The sequence below is a fragment of the Alligator mississippiensis genome, chromosome 1 (genome assembly GCF_030867095.1).
Source record: "Alligator mississippiensis isolate rAllMis1 chromosome 1, rAllMis1, whole genome shotgun sequence".
Classification (NCBI taxonomy): Eukaryota; Metazoa; Chordata; order Crocodylia; family Alligatoridae; genus Alligator; species Alligator mississippiensis.
In genome coordinates this window covers 48,620,489-48,643,578 of record NC_081824.1, presented here as the reverse complement: position 1 = coordinate 48,643,578, position 23,090 = coordinate 48,620,489, and the positions used below count along the sequence as shown (strand labels likewise).

At 40.1% G+C, this 23,090-nt stretch overlaps 1 protein-coding gene across 1 annotated transcript in view; it reads right to left on the bottom strand.

Annotated features, from left to right (window-relative positions):
• LRRC1 (leucine rich repeat containing 1) overlaps positions 1 to 23,090 on the bottom strand; it is a 119,728-nt gene that overhangs the window by 11,939 nt on the left and 84,699 nt on the right. The window contains exons 5-10 of the mRNA XM_006262418.4: positions 20,325 to 20,381; positions 18,442 to 18,505; positions 16,125 to 16,199; positions 13,542 to 13,686; positions 9,321 to 9,439; positions 8,472 to 8,555 (exon numbers count right to left, since the gene is read on the bottom strand). Coding sequence (XP_006262480.1) covers positions 8,472 to 8,555; positions 9,321 to 9,439; positions 13,542 to 13,686; positions 16,125 to 16,199; positions 18,442 to 18,505; positions 20,325 to 20,381 — 544 coding nt within the window. The remainder of the gene's footprint in view (positions 1 to 8,471; positions 8,556 to 9,320; positions 9,440 to 13,541; positions 13,687 to 16,124; positions 16,200 to 18,441; positions 18,506 to 20,324; positions 20,382 to 23,090) is intronic.

Below are 23,090 nucleotides of genomic sequence, written 5' to 3'. Positions count from 1 at the left end.
CAGTTGGGAAAAAAAGTATTTATTACTGTTTCAAAGACAGACTTGATCCCTCCAATATTGTAGGAGAGCACCAATACCAATGTTTGAAGAACTGAAACATAAATTGGAAACAAAGGTGAACTGCACATACTAAATAGCACATGGGAAGAAAAACACGTCACTGTAACAACCTGAAATAATACCATACTGGAAGTGTGTAGCCGGGCTGAGAGTCATTATTTAACAAAAACCCAGGCATGCAGCTCAAGCCATCGTTGGTTTGGAATGGTCTATTATAAATTTACAATCGAGCCATCTTACATGCACTAAATATACATCTACACCTCTATTCAATAAAACAGTTAGGCACACACTTACTTCAAATGAACTCCATGGCCGCATCCAGACGAGCACAGATATGAAGTATTTGATGCCACAGACCTATCTGCAGCTCCTACACGTTGCACATGAAGGTGTTGCCTACACTGCTACCTTGCAGTGCTGGGGGGAAGGGAGATCTCAGGCTCAAAAAAAAACCAGGGGCGGTGCATATGGTGACAGTACACATCGCCCAAAACCGGAGCCTGGCCAGCCAGAGCCACACTCCAGCTGCCGGCTAGGCTTCCAGCTGGAGGAGTACCATGGCTGCAGCTCCCCGAGGCTCCCAGGACGCCAGGCAAGGCTCCTGGGACCTCACAATTGCTAGCCCCAGCCTCCCCTATCCCACCCAGGGTAACTTGCCATGTGCCAGAGGGCATGTGGCACAGACATTCACTGGGGATAAGTAGCAGTGGCAAAGGTATGCCGCTGCTGCTTGTCCCTGCGGAAACAAATGTCTGTGCTCATATGGACACAGCCCATGGGACTATTCCTGAGCATGAAAATTCAGTGCATGTTTAAGTGCTCTGCTGAACTTGGGCATTTCTAGGATATTTAAGATAACTTCATATCATTTGACTTGTCTATCTTGCTCTACCTTCAAGACCAGCCCTGCTGGACAGACATTTAGTTCCTCGTTACAAACGTTTAACATAAGTTATTGTTAGTCTTAACACTGAGGAGTTCTGCAATCAGAAACAGGTTAAGAATAAAAACCAAACAAACTGAAATGCTCATTTGTATTCAGTTTTACTTGAATTAAGATACTGGTGTTAAAGCAAATGTACTAAATTCTCCTAGTGGAACCTCTTCCCTCATCTTTTTGGATATTACTACGTGGGTCTCCGATCTTTTTGCTCCTTACTGTTTCCCCCTACTCTGTGGGTGACCTTTAAACCCCATTTCTGGGTGGTTTATGTACTCCCATAATTTAAACTGTCACTTCAACTCCCCCTACCACTTAGTTGTGGACCAAGTCTTTTCACTTTCCTTTCAATCAAATCAAAAGGGCAGAAGTGGGAAGATCAATCACACTTTTTTATTTCTCTGCCATGCCTCCACACATTTCATGATCAATTAAAGTTCAGTATAGAGAAACACTTTCTTCCTCAGTATTCTGTCATTTCCCCCTTCCCTGTCAGTTAATACCTCCTGTTCTACAACCTCAGTCATCCTTAACAGCCTACCACCTTTAACTACCACCTCATTTGCCATGTAGGTCCAAATCCTGCCATTTCTTTCCTCATAATAAAATTCCAAAGCTTCATTTCTCCTCTTCTAACCTCTAACCTTTACTCATGTCAGGATCTTTCTGGTCTCAATTCCTAAAGCTTCTGTTTTCCTGATATCCACAGCCCCCAATTTTAATCTAGTTCAAATAAAGCCAATAAAATAACTTTCCTGGCCCATCAATCCTACCACATAACTTCCACTTTCAGTGTTTTCAGTGCCCCTCGTATTCTATATTGCCTTAATTGAGGGGTGGGAAATGATTTCGGTTGGAGGGCCACTTAGTAAATTTTGGTAGGCTGTCGAGGGCCACACACACAAAATCTTTCAGAAGATAGGATTTTAACACATTGTAGATAAAAAACATCATATATTAAAAATCAAACACCTACTATAACTATTTTAATTTTAATTCAAATAATATGTCTCCTGATTGATGTTATTTGAGTACTGTAAATAGAGGTGATTGAATAATAGATCGAAATAAAAAGTCTTACTTTTATATACAGTGTGGGGGGGGGGGGGTGCTGTCTGTGTGCTAGGTCTCTGAAGCCAGCCAGGGGCAGGGGAGGGAGGGTCAGGGGGGCACATGCAGTAAAGTTTGCCTGGGTGGTGTGGCCCCCCCACCCCATCTGTCCCCTGGTGTGGCCCCCACACCCCATCTGTCCCCTAGCTGCCACCAGTGCTCCATATGGGGCTGTCCCCCACCCACTCCCACCTAAGGTAGCCCGCACCATGCTCCCACTCACACCAGTTCCGTGCCCACCAATGGCACTGCTCTAGCTTTGACTGGCGCACACAGCTTCTTGGTGGGACTGCTGCCTCTACTACCGCAGCTATCCTGGTACTGCTCATCTCCCCGCACCTCCAGTGTCCCTTCCTCTTCCTGCCCTTGCTGTGCTGCTCTGGGTAGCAGGTAGCATGGGAACGCAGCGGCAGTTGCTGTGGGGATACATGTCATGCAAAGATCTAGCCACATGGGGGGGGAAGCTGCAGCTGGGTGGCTCCTGCCCCAGTATGTGGGGCTCCAGCTCCCAGCTGCCTTCCATCCACTCTGTCCACTTGGTGCCTATGGGCCAGGGCTGGGGCAGTGCCATTCATGGGCATGAGGGGCATGTGGGAAGGATCACAGAGCAGGCTGCTCTGGACAGGGCTCAGCCCTATGTGGAGCGCTGCAGGGTCCCCTATGGGCCAGATGCAATCAATTGGCAGCCTGGATCCAGCCCATGGGCCATATCTTGCCCACCCTTGTCTTAATGCTTTGTATTTGTTTCTGTTCATTTATCTACATTTCTTATTATGCTGCTCCTCTGCTTATTACACCCATTCTGATGTTCTATTAATTTGCCTTGTTTCACACAGCTCTCGATGCGCAGAATGGGCTAGTCTGCAAGGTCATTACTCTCTCTTCATTTTAATCCTTCTTGAAAGTTTATTTCTGTTGTTTCTGACAACAGAGGAAGTAAGTTATAGACCTTTCAGTTGGAATAATTTAAACAAAGGCATGAATATAAGCATGTGCCTCTTATTTTGCTTGAATGATGTCCCTCCTATCCTAGTCTTTAAGAAATTATGTATTATTTAAGGTAGGGAGAGTTGCAAATCTGATGACATAAAAGGATCCAAATGCATGGTCATTGGAGGAAGGTGACAATCCTACTGCACTGCAAGTAAGTAGAACTTCACCAAAATCTATCAGAAGTTTGTGATAAAATATTTGATGCAACTTAATCATTATTTACTACTTCCTGAATTAGACTAAGGACCTGTCTGTAGGTCTATTATGATTACTCTTAGTATGTTATTGTATTAATCTATCAAAATCTGTTTTTTTCCTCATTAACACCAAAAGAGAATTTTTAAGTATTAGATACTAATTTAAGCAGAAAATATCACAGCTGTACTTAGGGCTGAATAAAATTAGTGTAATTTAGTGAATAAAAATTTTAGTGTTAAAAAAAAAACGTAGAAGCTTGTGATGCATAAATAGGAAATTAAAACTATTTCCTATTTTGCTACAAAAACATCATAGAAACCTAATAAGTTATATTAATTGTCATAACTTAAAAGTCTATCTACACACACACACAAGTTAAAATGATATTTCTTAACCCCAAATCAAAGACTTTACAATTCCTCTGATCACAAGAAAAAAATACATTTATGTTTCAAAATGCTTCTGAATTAGCATCAGTAATATCAGCTGTAGCTAAAGGTCCAAGTGGGCTATATGTTAAAAAAAATAACCTTCTTACAACCTTGTTCCAGCGTGGAGGGGAGCAAATTAGAAAAGATGGAGGAACAAAAGTGTTGGTAGAAAGTTCACGAAGATGTTGTTCCCCTGCCCCAAGATTGAAGGTATGATGCAGAAAACAACATAGACTTAGAGAGCATCATTGCTTGCTGCATGCTATGAGATGGAGTGCAGTGGGGGAAGCACCTAATGAAAACATAGAATCCAGTGCTGACATGGTTGGGCAGGGACAAGAAGGCTGAAGAGCTCCGCAATGGGAAACAGAACTTCCTCCACATTAACTTAGATGCTGTGGTCGAAGTCCTGATGCCCTGGCTTCAGCTACACCCAATTCAGTCTGTCCCCTTTGCCACTCACGAATCCAAGGAGTAGAGAATTATGGTTGAAGGCTTAGGACTCTATTATCCAATTCATGAAATAAAGCAGCAATGCATGCAGACTCATTAAAAAGCATGACATCTATCTGCAAAGCACCCTAAACAGATGTTTACACCACATCAGATTTGGTACTTAAGTTTCACTAGCATTCCAACCCTGGGATGGGATTTTACAATTACAGAGTCACCATGCAGGTCTTTCCAGTTTAAAGACAAACACCTGTGATAATGAACAAGTTTCAGCACAACCTCAGGATATGGGATCAAGCCTCAAAAATGCTGAGTAAATGACTTGCCAAATGAGTCAAGTGTTCACCAGCCATTTGATTGCTAAAATTTTCAACATTATTATTTATCATTAGATCCAAAAGAACTCTCAAGTTTCTCAGTAGTCCAGAAACCTTATAAAGGAAAGTAAAGCCTGGTTTTACCAGTTTGCATAGAACCAGGTATTTATCATACTGGTCCAACAGGTTCACCTACGCCATGTTCCTAAACAGAAAGCTAAAAATCCCTATAATTCAGATGTCACAGAGTTCTGTTTCAGGAAGACAGGTAGAGTTTTTGTTTCAGGAAGAGCATCTAGAGGGGAGAGGGAAATATGTGCAGGCCTACTCACACAATTTTTTATTCAGAGCTCACAAACCTGTCTTCCCAATACCATCCTAATAACCATTTTGGGTTAAGTTCATAGGAGAAAAAACAACAGTTTAAGAAGTGGCCACTCTTGGACCTTGTTCCTTGGATTATTTTTCAACAAGATGGCTTGATATGAGAATAAAAGTGAAAGAATGGTGATGAAGATGGTTTACTTTCACCACCAAGTAGCCCCCAAAAGGATCCTTCATTCTCCTTACCGAATCCGATGGTCTTCAGTATTTACAATAGTGCCATTTTCTTCAGCTATTTTCTTCAACATGTATGAGGAAAGGAAGAGAAGCCAAACTTTCCAGCAAGAGACCAAGTTCATCCTTACCACAAGAAAACTGGTCGCTGGCAACATGACCATGGGCAATGGCTACAGTGATGGTCTGAAGCCACTATGAACTTGGGTAATTTACAAGATAACAAGTCAGTCATACCACCTCTGAGACTTGCCTATAATTCCTCCACTGATTTTTATATCACCAACATATTCTGAAGTGCTCATGTTTTGCTGGAAGCAAATATTAGCAGTTAAGGAGGGTGTTACACTGACAAAGGAAACTGAACTATTCATCACCAAATGCTTTCACAACTAATGCAAAGATGGGGCAACATTTTCCATATGACCCGCTATTGTTTTGTAGAGGTGAAAGCAAAAGGTGTGAGAGAAGGGAGATTTGTTGCTCAGTCTAAGTATAATGAACTGGGACAGCAAAGAAAATTTTGCATAATTAAGTGGTAGGTTGAGTTATGCCCACTTGTTAACTATATAGTTAAGTGACTCCTGCACCAAAGCCACTGCATGCACCAGGAAGTAACTTATTTTCTATTTACAATCTCAGCCACATATGGGGGGCTCATTTGGCATCTAGAAAGATATAAGATATACCTGGTAGTCAGGTAAACTGGCAAGCCTATTCTAGGGCTGCAAATAGAGGCATTAAAGTAACTCTGCCAACAAAATGGAGGGATTCAGCTGCCACAGAGGAGCTACGAATATTCTACTGGCAAAACTTCCAAGTGCCTTGGCATGCAAAAGTTTTCCTGTGGCAAAAGGCCCACCCCTCCCCAACCCTGTCTGTGCTGTAGGCTAACCAAAATTCTGCAGGGTACAACAGGGTCTGCTTAGCCTATGGAAGCTATGTTAAGCTGTTTCAGTAGCTTCCAGACAAAATGCAAACACTTGCTTGACAGATTAATTGCTTCTGCTAGGACTCTGAATTAGAATGCAACACACTTCAATGATGTACTAACAGAGGTACAAACAGAATGCCCAGTGTTCCAGAAAAAAATAGTAGGGACATTTAACTCATTTGAAATAAGTCTCTTTCTAATAGAAACTAACAGGATTTGGCAAGTGGTGTATGCTGTTTGAACAAATTGAAATGGCTGTACGGGTTACTTGTGTGCATCTCAGGCAGTTTATACTATACTGCTGCCATCCGCTCTGATGTCAATTGCGGTTGTAACAAGATTCAAACACATGAGACAAAACTGTACTATTATTTCACAGGCCAGCTAACATGCCAGGAAGCAGCAGCATTTTCCAGAGAATTTAGTGCAAGATTCTCAGCATATCATTATGATTACAGTGAACAAGAAAAGGCATTGAGTTATATAAAAGTGCTAAAAAGCACACCGTGATTTGCAAACATAGATACCAAGGAATCATACACATTCTAGCTTCAGCAGGTCAAGCACACTGTAGACACCAGGGGATGCCTGTCCTGCGTGCCTTGACTCTCCTCCTCCCCCCCCCCCACTTAATGCATCACACTGCCATGCCCCTTTATTTCTGGTACTATCCATCACACTCATGCCAGAGCCTCTGGCATTTAGGGAAGATACATAGTCTCCCATTCTCCTCTTTCCCTGCCATGACAGGGGGCATCTGCATCCCCATTTCTCTCCTATCCTCCATACCCTGCCAGGTTGGTCCCTGCCCCCTCCACTACATGCCAAGTGCTCTGTACCCCTTGTGACAGCTTCTGAGATCCTGGTTACCCCCCTCAGGAAATTGCTCTCCCTTTCACCATTTCAGACTACAGATGCCCGTTTCCTTTATGAGAACATGTGGCTTCCTGATCTGCCCATCCCTACCTTTCCCTCCTCTAAGGCTCCTGTTTTCCCTATCACTAGGTCCATTTAATAACTTAATTCCAGATCCATACTTCCCCATGAACTTCAAGGCCCTTACCCTCCGTTGCACCATCCCTCCGATACTCTCTACTCACCCTCAACCAATAATGTTATATCCCCTCAATTTTCCACTTGAGTTCCCCCTTCTATTTCTACATACTCTACATGTAAGGCTCTCATTTCTGTTAGCATACAGGCATAGAAAGACTTGCTCTCCATTCAGCATGTTCAACCACTATTTTGGATGTTCAGGCAACACAAAGCTTCTTTGTCTATAGCACCAAGCAGTCTGTGAGCCCCGATTTTCTCCTTGTCATCACAATTACTAAAATTCTGCCCACTGATACCTAGAATGTAGCCTGAAATTCTGGAAATGATGGGATACAGATTAAAAAAAATTACCAGCATATATCAGACAACCACATGCTGTGAAGCTCAATGTAGGACCTTGCTTTGTTGTGCCAATTATCTATCCCCATTTCATGGGCAAAAACTGAGGGAGAGATGAGGTTGAGTAACCTGCAGGTGAAGACAAAAATGACTGTACTGAGCCATAAAGCAGATAGGATAAGAAACCAGGTCTGCTGATTTTCAGTCCCACACTCTAAGCACATCATGATGGCTCTGCTTTACAGTACCTGCATCTATCCACTGTCTTTCCAGGTTTTACCGATGACTTAGATCATTGATTGGCAACCTTCTCAGGCAGCAGGCAAAAATGACCCAGTTTGAGTCAGAGATGCGCAGGAGCTAGGACCCAGAACCACCACTGTTTCTCTTTGCTATGGCATGGAGGAAATACCCACTGCCACTGCTTCTCCCCACCACAGGGGAAACCCTCTCCCCACACTGCCAAATCCCATGTCCACAGGTCAGTGGTAGTGGGTTACAGGTTGCCATCCCCTGACCTAGACAAAACTTCTCAGGCCTCTATTATACTTAATCCTAAATTGGAAATTCTACTTCTGTTCCACTCCTTAGATTGCTAAAAATTGGTAGGAAGTCCCAGTGATCACAGAAGTAAAACTAGATGTACTGGTAAGCTTACTGTTTCACAAATCACTGCTGTAGATCTGCCTGTTTAACAACACAACCAGACTTGCCCACTGCTCTTAGAAGAGCAGTCTCTCAATTTCCCTCTTTTTCCTCAGGACATAAAAAAGCAGCATGTTCCAAGTAGCGTGGAATCTGACATCTGCCGTGTGAAAATATCCGCTTAAAACAAACTATTCATTGAGACCTTGGTCCTCTTGTCCAAATGCCACCATACTGCACACTGACCAATAATCACATCTCCTCTACTTTTGTTCACGCCTGGACAAGCAAACAGACAAAACTTTGGCAATAGTACAAGTATTCTCTAACAGTTCTCTTAAAACAAAAACTGTGTGCTAGTTACTCCAGCCATCTGTTTTCAGATTTTGTTTGTAGATCATTATATCTATAGTAGTTAATTGCACAAGACATACCTCTTTGGGCAAAGACGTTAATTTGTTTCTGTCGGCATTCAAATTATTCAGCTTCTTTAGCTTTCCAATGCTCTTCGGCAATGTCTGTTTCAACAAAAAACAAAGCAAAACATGAACAAGCATTAGAGCCTCGCCATGTCAAAACAAAAGTTTGCTTCACTTTGAAAAAATAATTGAGAGGTCCCTTTCTTGGGCTGCAACCTGTGAACCTCCTGGTTGCAAATGGAAGCAGATTTTGGCCCAAATGTTTTGTTTCAGTTTCTAAATGAAGTGAACTTAAATTGTGACAAAATGATCTTTCAGGCTAAGTATAAAAGCATTAAATATTCTTTGAAGAAAGAATGATGAACAACACCAAATAGTTCCAGTGTAACTACACCTTGGATTGTATTTCCATTCAACATTTTCAGCATTAAATGGGTGGCTGGAACAACTCATTAACACCACAAGGAACAACATAACAGCAACTTCACAGTTTTTGGGTTTGCAGTTCAACTCCAACAGAGTCCATCAGATATATGCAGTAGGAGCTAGCATCAAAGGAACATGACAAACTTCACACCTAACACGATATCTACCAAAGTAAAATTTTCTGCACACCAGACCTTCTCATTTGCTCATTAATCATAAAAGAAATCAATTGAACACTGAAGTGCATAACATCAGTTGTAGTGGTAACCCTCTCTGCACCACATCAGAACCTTCAGTATCCATCCAGAGGTAACGTGCATTTATGGGAAACTCCCCTGTATTGTTTTGAGCAGCAGTAAAAATAAAGGAAAATAAAGACATTACAATCAGAAGGACAATGTATAGCAACAGTCACTTGACCAGGCCAACCATACTCACCAGCAGTTGGTTTTCTGTTAAAACTAGTTCAGTAAGGCTGTCACAGTCTCCAATTGCTTCTGTCAGCTGAGTAAGTCTGTTCTGATCAACCTTCAAGATGGATAGTTTCTTTAATTTTCCTGCATATAAAAGGCAGCATTTTACCTTGTGTAGCTGCAGTTACACATTAGAGATGTGCTGCAATAATGTAAGTGGATGGATAAGCAATAATGTTTTTAAAAGTATGATAGGGCTCTCTTCAACAGTTAACAAAGAGAATTAAAACACTACCCTAAAGTTGGTCTATACATCTTTTCTACAAAGAAAAAAAAAGCAATTGTGCTGTAAACCTGGGAAGAAAACCTCTCTTTAATAAATTCCATTAAAGCCATAATTGAAAGGTGTTCTTGGGAGAAAAGAATTTCCGATTATATTTCATGAATCTGTCATTTGACATAGAAAGTTAAGATGTGTGTGTTTAGCAATAGGAAATCTTTTGACATGGGGAGAATGCAGCATAAAATCAAATAAGAGTCTACTTTTCAGAATCCAAAAAGTAAGTGTGAACTTGGGAGGGAAGGGGGCAAAGGAGACAAATAAAAAGTATTTCCTGATTGATATACAAAGAAGTTTAAACATAAAACTAAAACCCAGATACTAAAAACAAATGAAAGCAGTACTGAAGTTGCACTAATCAATATACACTCCTGTGAGTTAAGTACAGGATCCATGGTCCACTTTAAGATGCCTTTAACTACCTGTTTTCTTTGGAATGAGACCACTATATTTGTACATGGTAGCATATTTATAGAATGCATTCTTATCCTGAAATTGAGGATATTAAATCCTTCATCATAGTCATTGTATGAATATAGATTACTTATTTGTATCCTTTTATGAACATCAGTACAAAAAGGTTTTAAGCCCAGCCTGTCTCTCATAATTTATCATTGTAGCAGGCCATTGAACTCACACTATAAAAAAGGGACACAGGAAAGCAAGTCACACTGGTAAACTAGATAGAGACAAAGTATATTTTCTACTCCTGTGGATACACCAAACACTGAAGAAAATCCCAATAATGCCACATGTTGTGGTAAATGCCACAAGTGTCTGAAATCTGCACATCAGCCTCACAGTCTATAACTGGTACCTAAAATAATCTATTTGACATGCACTGCATTTTAAAAATAAACTTTATTAAAATGATTACTCAGGCACCCAACTATTATTACTAATATTAGCTTATACTGAGGTAGAAACCATAACCCCCATCAGTTAGCTGCTGTACTAACTAGCTGCATACTGGCCAAGTGACCAGTGCTTCCGATGAAAAAGATACATTTAAAATGATAGGGCCAAAACTTGAAAAGAATATCATTCAGGGATGAGCTGGGGCCCTGTCATTCTCAAAGAGCTGTGCCAGTCACAGTAGCTACGCACACAGACAGTTAGCTAGTGCAAGCACTAAGTGCTGGTCTGCATCTTTGGGTCTGGACAGGTCTTCCTCTGGTGTACAATCTTTTCAGCCAAACCGTTACTACAAGAAGGGTACAGGGTCATATATTTAAAGAGAGAGGCTGCCTGCAGACGTTTTAAAAAATACAAACCCAAAAAACAAAAAAAACAGAGCTTTAAACCCAGTTCCCACACTGTGCCCAGCACATGCCCAAAACAGCCAGTTGGACCTGGTTTACCCAATATCTGTATGGATCAGGCACTTTAGTGAGGTTTTTTTGGCACTCTTATCTAATTGCTGATTGAATCAGCTTTAGCTAAAAGAGCAAAAAAGCCCCACTGAAGCACTCAATCTATATAGACGCTGTGGAGCTGGATTGAAGCAATGCACTATTGCTTCTGGTAAAGTGAGGTTTTTTGTTTGCTTGTTTGTTTTATTTTTTTTTTAATGTCTGCAAATAGCCAGAGTCTGGCCTCTTCTGCTCCTTTGTGCTCCACACCATAAGAGCCTATGCAAGTAGGATCAATCCCAGCACTCTAACCTGTGCTTTAGTAGGAGCAAAAGATAGTGGGGGTCATTACTGTCAATTCACAGGTTTATCTTCCTTTCACATCCCCTCTCCAAGACTCAGCAGGTCAGTAAAGCACTAAGCCTCCACGGGCCTCTAAAAGGGAGGTGATCTATAGGCAGAAACACTAGAGGAGGGATTTTCAATCTTTTTGGGTCACTGTATCTCTGACGGCTGGTCGACAAGGCAGGAGTCCCCCGGCAGCCAGACAAGCAGGGGGAGAAGGGAGTCCGCCAGCGGCAGATTGGTGACCGGGCAGGTGGGAGGGTAGGGGAGGTGTCCCCTAGCAGCCAGTTGACGAGGCACCCACTGCCAAGGAGTTCCCCATGAGGTCATCAGAAGTACCCCCAGCATTATGCATACCCCTGGCTGAAAACCCCTACACTAGAGGATTCCTCTGGCTCCCCTGAAGACAGGTGGGAGAGCGGCTGTGTAATACAGGCAGTCCTCAGACTTACAACACAATTGGTTTCTGAAAACCACGTCTTAAGTCAAAATGTTGCAACTCGGAACCAATTTTCTCATAAGAAACAACATTATAAATAGGGGATTGGTTCCTGAACCAAGGCCCGATACTGTATTTTCACCAAAAATACCCCAGAATTTTGTACTCAGTCCATTATAGATGAGTAATACAGCTACAGTAACGCATTTATATTGTAAATAGCAATCATTGATTTAGAAGGATGTTTTTCAGGTGACTTTGCTGGACTTTTTGAAAGGCTCTTGGTTGACTTTTTGAAGGGTTCTTGGCTTTAGGTTTTTCCGGAGTCTTGTCTGCTTTCTTAATGAAAGTGTCCAAGGAAGTTTAGACAGATGTTCTCCAGGGAGATGGGTGGCGCAGCAAACTTGTTTACTGGCATGGCGTCATATCAGATCAAGTCTTGTAAAGTTGAAACTGATGTCAGAAAGTTGAAACAGGATGTCAATTTATAAATGTTAAGTGCAGAACGTTGTCATTCAAAACGTTGTAAGTTGAGGACTGCCTGTATGTTGTGAAAGAAGTGACCTTTATGGAGGAGCAAGAGAGGGAAGAGGTGAGGGGAGGTTGACCCTGGGAGATTTTCACAGGAAATTTTATTATGGTGCTAGGTGGTAGCCTGAATGAAGGGCAAGGATTTCGCCAGTCCTATTTTACCATGCTCTGTTGTCAAAGTTCACTTTTTATTTTTCTATTTGCTCTTCCTTGTAAAAAGGTTTTTTTTCTTCTGTTACTTTACCAAAGTGCCTGTGTTACATAGTAATTTCTGTGCAAATTAATAACCTGGGAATATCCACTCAGCAGAGTGGGGGACCACTAGGCTTACTGCTTGCGCATTTTTTAATCAGTCGTTGGATAAAATGCATAAATGTTTGGAGTAGGTAACTAAACCCAAGACTCCTCTTTTGTAGATGTGTGAACTAATTACTGGACAGAGGGCCCTGTCGCTAAGCAGAGTGCAGCAAGCCAAGCCTGCTGTGTGGGGCTGCACCAAAGGAGTGCCTGCTGGCCATTGGACAAAGGGGAGACCCCTGTGTGTGGCTGAGGAGGTATGTGACCAGAAGAGGCGAGGATTAGAGACCTATAAACCCAGGACCTGAGGCAAAGCATAGAGGCTGGCCCAGCATAATATGGAGGAAGGAGCTCCTGGGCGACAGGGGCTTCAGGAAACTGGCCCATGGATACCCAAGCTGCTCAGAAGCAGCTAAAGAGGAAGTATGGCTTGTGGTGTGGTACTGACCCAGACTGGGGATAAAATATCATTTGGGAAGCAGTTTGCTTATATTTGTGTTATGTTTTTCGACTCAGAGGCCTAAATTCCATTATGGTCCCACTTTAGATAACCAAATGTTTTTGCAGACCCAGCCTCTTTTACTAAATAATTGAGTTCTTACAGTACTCTAAATTTTGGAATTTTACAGTATTCTAAAAATCATCCCCAGTGATTTGGTATGTATAGCAGAACACTGGAAACAGACTAATGAACTTCAGATAGTAGGTGTCATATGTTGTTCACCAAATTAATAATAATTTTTACCTACATCGATACTACAGAAGAAGTAAATGTATTTGAAATGTAAAGGACTGACAAGGGATTGCATATATTAAATATTTTTAAAACTGCGAGAGAGTTTCATGTCTTACAGAATATTTCTAAAGCCATTTAGCATACATCCACTGCCCATTCAGACAAAATCAAGTATTTGCCTGTTAATATATTCACTTTGTACTTACCAATGCCATCAGGTAGCACCTCAAGTAAATTCTGAGAAACAAGCAAATCTGTTAAGGAAGTCAGACCACTGATCTCTTCAGGAAGTCTTTCCAATTTATTTTCAGAGACATCCAGACATAGCAGGTTTTTTAGGTTTCCTATTTCCTGTGTTATGTTAAGACAAAAAATAAATCATGTCCCAACATGTCACAATTTTTAAAGAAATGTCCAGAAAGAAGTCAGGAGGAAGATGAGGCCTTTTCTTAATACTGAAGGGAAAAAAAACCAGCTTCTTTTGTAAACACAAAAGTGGTTCAACACCAAAACAAAGACAGCAACACAGGCTAGAAATTTCAAAGCTGCTTCTAGCCACACCAATATGTATTTAATAGGTACCACAGGAAAAGAGTATAGTATAGTATAGTATGAAGCAGCAACCAAAACTGAGTTTTTTCCCCCCCAAGAAAGGCTATGAAGTTGTTTTTTCAGAACTACAGGTATCAAACCACACACAATTAAATATGCCCTTACCAAGTAAGGTAATGTAAATGATGCTGAGCCCTTCCTGGATGACAATAAAAATTTATGGAATACCTAAATCTAGGTAGTTATGGCATCTTTAGATCTCCCTTCACAAGTTTTGGAACAGGATTCAGAAGTGTTGCACTAGCAAAGCAACAAGGCCCTAAGAAATTACACTGGAAGTCCTCAGTTATTAACAGTTACTTAGTTTTGACAGTGATAATTTGTCAGTTATATAGTTTATTTAAATATCTGATTGAAAAAAAATGACACCTTTTATTTTTATACTATTCACAGATGTACACCCTACTTGATTGTACACCTACACACATTCTGTGAACAGCTAAGAATTTTAATCATGAAAATGTTCAACAGTGCTGAACAAACAGCTAGAAAAAAGTCAAAAACAATAGAATGGCTTCCATATACCTTCATGTATAAAAATCAACTGTGATAAGATCACACCAAAACTAAAGATTAATTCTGTTATTCAGCAGAGATAACTATTTTTAAATACTGAGTATTGAATTATGTAAATACAGATGCTAACCATCCTTAGCATTTGTTTACTGTATATTAAAAAGGTGTATTAATTATGGCTAGTGCAGAAAAATGTCTGCTGAGCCTCACATGTCCACAGAAGTTCTAATATTGCACAGTCTAATTGGATCCTCTTATACATTCTCATTATATCTAGTTGGTAATGGCAAAAAGGTCAGAGTAATCAGCAGAGCTATAACTAACATCTAAATCAGATTGCAAATCAATGTAAAAAACAGCCTTCAAAATTTCCACTCCACTCTGTGGATTTAGTACGTAGAATACAAGCCTGTGACTAAAGAGCAAGCAAAAGTTCTGATTTTTTTACTTGAATGTTTAAAAAACCTCGTTTTCACTAGGCTTAGAAAAGGAAGGATTCCAGGTACATTTGCAATACTATATCTCCTCATCCCAAAACTGAAATCAGTCACAGACTTGCCTACATGGATCCAGTTGCAGGATCAGATTTCTCAACTTCTAGTTTTAGAGAGAGTTTTATTATCCTTTCCCCCCTTATACAATGCATTTTGAACAGCAGAAACAAACAAAGTTTGTGTGTGAACTCAACCCTACAGATGTTGAGTTCACACACAAACATCTAGTGCATCTAGACAAGTGTGAAAAATAAGGTTAATTCAAGAACATGTTCTAAGTAGTGGTGCACTACTCCCTGAACTATGAGCCTTAAGATCCTGGCAGCCATTATAGCAGTGGCATAATCAATGTGTTAATAGAACTACAAAAACTGTAACATGCCACACGTTGAACCAATTTATAGCACAATAGAAAGGTAAGCTGACCAAAAAGATATTCTACATTTAACATGGATCATCTCCACAGCTGGTTTGTATCATGCTTTAAATTGAGAGTGTGCCAAGTCTCATACCCAGTCCTGACAATCAACTGATGTTTGAGATGGGGCACAGGCAGCCCCAGAGTCTGGGACAGATGCCTCATACCCAATACCTGGAATGAGCCATGGGGCAGCCCCAGGCATGGGACCTGGGGCTCTCCCCTGCCAGATCCCTGGATAGGTCCCTGACATCATGCTTCCTTTGAAGGTCTAGACATCAGGATTGGGATCTGAGGAATTTTATTCCCCATCCCAAAAGTTGTGTGTCATGCCATTCAGATCTGGAATGCCAGGACACAATTTTTGGGATCAAGCAAAAAATTCCTGAATCAAATCATGTAATCATATTAAAGTCTGCCAGGGGCCTTAATACTGAGCCTAACTGATTTCTGGAAGAAGAAAATATTCTGTCAGTATGTGGCCACTTTCTCCAATGCTTTACAAGCATCTAATAGATTTCTCACAGCATCCTCTAGAGTTGAGAGGTGGGATTAATGAGAAGTTATCCTAAAGGTATTCTCCATACTACATAACAAAACTCTAATAGATTGTATAATTTAAAAATTTACAAGAAATGAAAAAGAATCTCTCTTTTGTTTACTATTTTCACTTTTACTACACAAGAAAAGCTTTTAACTAGATAAAACTACTTTTAAAGACGAAACATATCATTAAAGCTCTGCCTTACCTGAGGTATTTCGGATAACTGGTTTCCATCCAACCAGAGATCCTTAAGATTGAAAAGTGCACCAATGGTTTCTGGCTGCAACAGTTAATCAAAAATAAAAGAGTATTAGTACTTATAGGCGTGTAGGTTGTAGCCGTGTTGGTCTAAGGACATAGGCAGACAAAGTTTCTTGGGTGAATCTGATATCTTTTATTAGACCAACCCAAATAGTTGGAAAATAATTATTAAGCAAGCTTTCTGGTTCAAAAACCCTTCATCAGGCTAAGGAAGTTTCAGCAGTTGGTGTGTGCTCTTCCTGAATGGAATGAAAAGTAAAGAAGCCAGCAGCTGGGCTGGTATGCATACAAGACAGATAGTCAGTGAAAATGTAGATTGAGGAGTCAATGGGTGAGAGATAGGCCGGGGGCAGATGAGAAGGGGGATGAAAGTGGAGAGATACCTGGGGAGTCAGATGTCAGGCAGGTTATAGTGTGTCATAAATCCAATGTCTATATTTAGTCCATGATTTTTAGCACCCAGGAGGCTGATGAAGTAGAGTTCATAGACTCATATCTAGGAAGTGTTTTGTAAGTTTCCTTTGAGGATCAGGACTGAGAGATTGGAGAGAGAGTGGTTTTCTTGTGAGAAATGTGCCCCCACAGGTAATTGGGTATTTCTGTCTTTGACAGATTTCCAGTGTACATTCATTCTGGTGCAGTTGTTGTTTGGTCTCTCCTACGTATTTTCCATCAGGGCATTTGGTGCATTGGATGAGATATATTACATTTCTGGAGGTACAGCTGTAAGATGCAGGGATGCTGAAGGCTCTGTTGTGGGGTGTAGTAATTGTGGAGGTGGTGGAGATGTGTTGGGAGGTTTTGCATTTCTTGTCATGGTATGGTCTGGATCCTTTTGGTGTGTTCTGGGCTTCAGGAAGTTTGGTTCTGGTGATGAGGTTAGCGAGGTTTGGTGCTTGTTTGAAGGCTAGGATGGGTGGCTCTGGGAAGATCTTTTTAAGAATACCCTATTCTTAAAAAGGGTACCGAACCTTGCTAAACCTCCCCCCCCCCCCCCCCCCCCCCCAGCCTGTCTCTCACCCATTGACTCCTCAATCTACATTTTCACTGACAATCTGCCTTGTATGCATACCAGCCCAGCCTCTGGCTTCTTTACTTTTCACTCCATCCAGGAAGAGCACACACCAGCTGCTGAAACTTCCTTAGCCTGATGAAGGGTTTTTGAACCCGAAAGCTTGCTTAATAATTATTTTCCAACTATTTGGGTTGGTCTAATAAAAGATATCAGATTCACCCAAGGAACCTTGTCTGCCTATTAGTACTTATAGCATTTGAATAGATAGAAAATTTGCTACCCTGAGGCAACAGCCCCAAAGAAAAAGTGACCTGTTCCAAGTACTATTTGTAAAACCACACAGTTATAATTTAGAAAATGTGACATAGTATAACCACAAGTACTAAGATGTGTTAATTACATACATTGAAAGGAATCCAATATGTCATTTAGGTACTTGATAAATGGCTTGGATAGGAGATTTAAAAACCCTTATGCTGGTGTAAATTACTTGAAACCAGTGTTGAATTACACCAGGAAAATTTTCATTAGTGTAAGATACACCAGTGTAGACATCTGTCCTCTTTCCATTCCACAGAAGCTATACAGTCAATGCAAACCAGATCTTATTTGCTCCTGTGCCATCCAGTGGCAAAGCACTACAGCAGTGCCCGATGCAAGCAGCAACCTGGAAATAAGACATATATCTATCTGCTTTGAGGTAAATGACACCATCTGTCCAAGCCCTCAAACTCTGTGTTAGGCCAACAAAGCCTGTAAATGAGGCCAATAAAGGAGGTGGAAGTGATGCAGTCTCAGATATTTTAATGCCCTCACCAACAAGGGAGAGATTAGTGTACATCTTCAAGTGACAATTCAGAGCTCATTATACCACCACACTAACAGAACATATCCAAATTACTGATAAAAGCCAGCCACAATAATGTTCAAGATTTCATCTGGAACATGTTTATGGCTAGTTCGTTATTTTATCACACCATACATTGGCTGAATGTGTGGCACATTACAATTTATTGCACAATTAAATAAATATAACATCTGGCAGAGCACCCAACCACATACATAGTTCAGATTAATAATTTTGTGTGCAGGTGCATATATCTGTGTGTATAAATACACACCGAATATAAAGTTTCCATAATTATCATTGCTTTTACTTTTGGAAATTTCTGCTCAAGGTATTTCAGTTCCAGAGGACAGGGATAACAGGTTATCAATAAAATATTCCATTGAAAACATATCTTACTAAGTGAAAGAGCTCATTGTTTCCTAAATCAAGTTCTTCTAATCTCTGTAGCTGGGCAAGAGATCTGTAGGAACAGACAGAATGAAATAATCATGTTAGACAAAATCATCAGCAACCCTAAATATTTGAACCTATATTGTCGCAAGCTATACTCTGAATTCAAACACATTCTAGAAAGCATTTTATTGGTTATTTTATTCACATTAAAATAATACTGTAGAACACTGGCTTAATCAACATAACTTAGTGCTTTTGAAACATAAAACTTACTATAAAGCAATCAGACCACTGCCCATATTTCTAATCACCAGTCTGTGCCATGGTCTATACCATGGATAGTTGAAGTCAGATGAAAACCTCCACAACATATCCAAAACAACTGCACAATTGAAAGAACAATTCCACAGAGATCATATGAAGTAGTTTAACAAAGCACAAACTAAAAACAGACTTAGTCTGTCGGCTCACCAACAGGAAACAGAAATCCTTCCTAGTTGAAAAGCCATCAATTTACAAGGATAATTTCAGCTTGGATTTAAAAAGAATTCTAGCACTTAACAACTTTACAAGAAGCCTTCTGAATGGATACAGCAGAACCTTCCTGACATCTCTAGAGCAGTTTGAACCTCTCCCCCATCTGCATCATTATAATAAGAACTGGACTGGTCAGTTTTATTACTGCTATTCATAACCCTGAGCAGCAGTAAATCTGAGATGAAAATGCAAAAGATTCAGAAAGCTGCAGATTATTAGATTAGAAAGCTTCAGAAAACTGCAGGTAGCCCATTCTGTTAGCAGTAGCAGTAACCATGCAACTTAGATCTCTTACTCTCTGCATCAGTGGTATCAAACTCACCAGCTCCGATGTGTGGGATGAGGGACAAGGGGCCAACACACAGGCCAAATCGGGTCCAAAGACTAGCCCCATGTGCTCCAACTCAGCCCTGCCCCACATGTCACCTGCAACATGTGCCTGGACCACCCCCACGCACCACCTGCAGTGTGTGGGGCTGGGGCCACCACATGCTGCATGTAGCATATGGGGCCAGTCCAAAGTGTGCTGCATGCTGTGTGAGATCTATTCAGAGACCAACATGCAGCACCGTGGGCTGGACAATAGGGCTTTGTAGCCGGAATCTAGCCAGCAGGCCGTTTCTTTGACACCCACACCCTAAACCACATATGAAACACTGGAGTCATGAGAAAGAAGGACAAAACTACACACAGAACACTATCCTCCTGTTCCAGTAATGAAAAAGCAGGAAACCCCCAAAAGTCAGTGGTCTGCTAACTAGGGGCTGATATAAGAAAAACAATTCCCTGAATGTGGTGAAATTGGAAATCCCAGCACTTCTCACAGCAGCTGAGAGTGGGATTTGATTGCTGGGATGTTGCTGGCAGGCCCACTTAAGTCTTTCATTTTGGCTTCTATTTAGAGGCTTTAATCTCCAATCTTTGTAAATCTTCTGTTAAATCATTCAGTCCCTAATATAGCTCTACATAGTTTTAGTACAATCCAAAATAAATGTTACAGTTTTGAAGTATGAGGTTTTTATTAGTCCTATCCTCACTTGCCTGACTATTAATTATTGGTCCTGAAATGAGCCAAACCACCATTACCCTTAATTTTTACACAGAAGAGAACACATTTGTGTTAAGTTTCCAATACATTGAACTTGGGGGAAAAATGATTGGCACACAACCTTCAGACTCCTCATTCCTAACAAGTAGCAATTAAAGTTCATAAAGGCAACTTGCCACTTACGAAGGCAAAGTTGCAGCTCATAACCAAAAACATTTTCTTCAGCTCTTGGAAAAATTCTGAGGATGCAAAGACCTATACAAAGCATACATGACCATGTAACACATGCATGGCAACTTACTCAGGTAAATATGTCAGCAGATTTTCTCTGAGTTCCAATGAAGCCAGATTATAAAGGCTAAAAGGTAAAAATAAATTAGCATTACTTCAGAATTTTGTTCAAATAATTTTAGAACTTAAAAAATAAAGGAGAAGCTATCCACAGTGAATTCCAGTGAAATGTAAAGAAAATAACTCTAAACTTTTGTCAATCTTCTTACACACACTTTATATAATCTTGTCACAAATTAAAACAGCATCTTTAGAGCCTTTTTCCTACTATGGTTAAAAACATTACAGCAAGAAATGAAACAAAGAAAATACAAAATTTCCATGGTTAGGAAGGTCAGTTGTATTAAGTTACTAAAACAGACTGAAAGGGGTTTGTGGTTTTGTTTTAGTTTTGTTATTGCAATATAATTTGCTTATTGGCTTTTAGGTTATGATGTGAGGGCTGCAGAAAAAAAAGAGATGCAGCAGCATTAGTTACACTCTTCTTCTGCTATTTCTACCTTTCCATCCACAGTATTCTCATTAATGTAAGTGACATTATGCTTCTAAGCTGTTCAGACTGTATCCTAGGCTTTTGCTAATATCAACATAGTAACATTCAGATTTTTTCAGGGTTTTATTTATGACTAAATGGAAAACAAGGAGTCATACATTATCCCAACACTATAATCTGCTTTAATTCTTCAACATCCCAGGAAAAATAAAACCAGATACTGTGGTACAAATAGGAAAGTGGTTTTCTGAAGCTTGCATGTTCTTTCTTCACAGAGTACAAAAAGGTTTTAATTTTGTTTTCTGAAAAATGGTGTTAAAAATGGTTTCTTTAAAGCTTCTAAGGCCTACAGAAATGCACTCAGTTTTAAAAATCCTATTTTTAGTCAAGTAGTTTATTACAGTCAAACTCCTGTTAAGTAGGTAAGGGTCTATGCAACTGAATTCACATGTTACCATAAGGACACTACCAAACTTACAGCTTTCTATTTCTCCTTCAAAACAGTACAAGAAACAAATAATGAGTTATCCCCAACAGTAAGAAAGGTTTGGTACAGGAAACTGATAATGAGTTACTCCAAAAGTAAGGAAGGTCAGTACTTTAACTGATTAACAAGAATGAGATTTTAGAATTTTAAGCTTCTCTTTCACTGTTGTAAAGTTACACAACTCCTCCAGTACATTACCAAAAGACATGGTAAATTCTTCACAGCAGGAGTTTGAATATCTTTTATAAAATACACTGTAATTAAGCACCAGTTACTGGGTTCTATACACTGCTGCCAGCTTTGGATTTCTTGGGCACAGTCCCAAGTGCAGTCCTTGTTGGCAGTGGAATTCTACAGTTTCAAGAGAAAAAGTGTTATTTAACTTTTAATCTATAAAACCTAAACGAGAACATCATTCCAAACTTATTCAGATTGAGTATCTGTGGTTCCACTAACTGCAATAAAGAAAACTTCAAATTCACTGTTCTAAATAAGGCTTTCAGGTATTAATAAAAATTATTCTACAACATATTGTGTTCACATTATACATTCCCTCATAGAATGCAGACCATCTTCTTTACATTTTCAATTTGTGATACTAAATACACACTGGGCATGTCTATATGTACGCAGATACTTACTGCACAGTACTGTGCACCCATACTCTGCAGTAAATATGGTGACTTATACTGATTTGGGTGTAAATTTGATACCTGTATTATGCAGGTATCAAATTTACATGTGATTAGATATTGCACAGTAATGTATGTGTAGATGCCTTACTGTGCAGTAACACTGTCTGTGGACTGACTTGGGACTGACTTTAGTCCCAAATCAGTCCACACACAAGCATTAATGCGCTTTAATGCCTGCACATAGATGCTGGCCTATTCCCACTTACTGTGCAGTAACTTTAAGCCAACGTAAATGCATGTGTAGACACACCCACTGAACATTAAGACTTCAGCAAAATACTATTTCACTGGAACTTGTAATCTGATATTAGGTTTTGTTTTATTTTAGAATTCTTACCACAAAAAATGCCTTTTAGGGCCTGGATAGAACCTCTGAGTTCTAGGCAATAGCAAAACCAAGCTAAAGCGAGCAAGGGAGGCAACAACTAGAGTAATTACAATTTTTTCCTTTTAAACATTCCAGATGTTTTCTGGCTTGAAGTATGGAACCAATTAGAACTTAAAGAAATTACATGGCTAAAAACACCCTTTTCACTAGAAACCAAACACTGACAGTCCCAATGTCAGAACTCAGCTTAAATGCAACATTTCCTCATCTGAGCTCAAAAGAATCTGAAATTAAATAAAGATGTTAAGCTTTAAATGTTTATTTTAAAAACAAAGTAGATGCCATAAGTAGCTGATTAATCCTGTAAAATTAGGGTGTGTTGCTGAGAGAAGAGTACATTTTAATAGCTCCAATGAAGTCTTCCAGGGATGAAGGAGAACAGATCCACCTTCTTTCCAAAAGGGACAGTGTTGGACCAAGCAGAGTTTTGTAAAACAAACATTTCTCACATGACAATTTTACATACAGATAACCTCTATGCACAGCAGCATCAATTGAAACCATAAACCATCTCAACGTGACTCTAATCTTATATCCTCAGGGACCAGAATGGAATCCACCTTTTGAAATTACTGAATTGACCTAAAGAACGTTTTTCACAAAGATAGACACTATACCTTGAATGTCTTGAGCTAGGAACAGCTTTGTCCTAGGATAAATTGCATCTGTGTTTGTCTTGGAATAAAAATATCCCAGGATTAGCTAGGATAGTC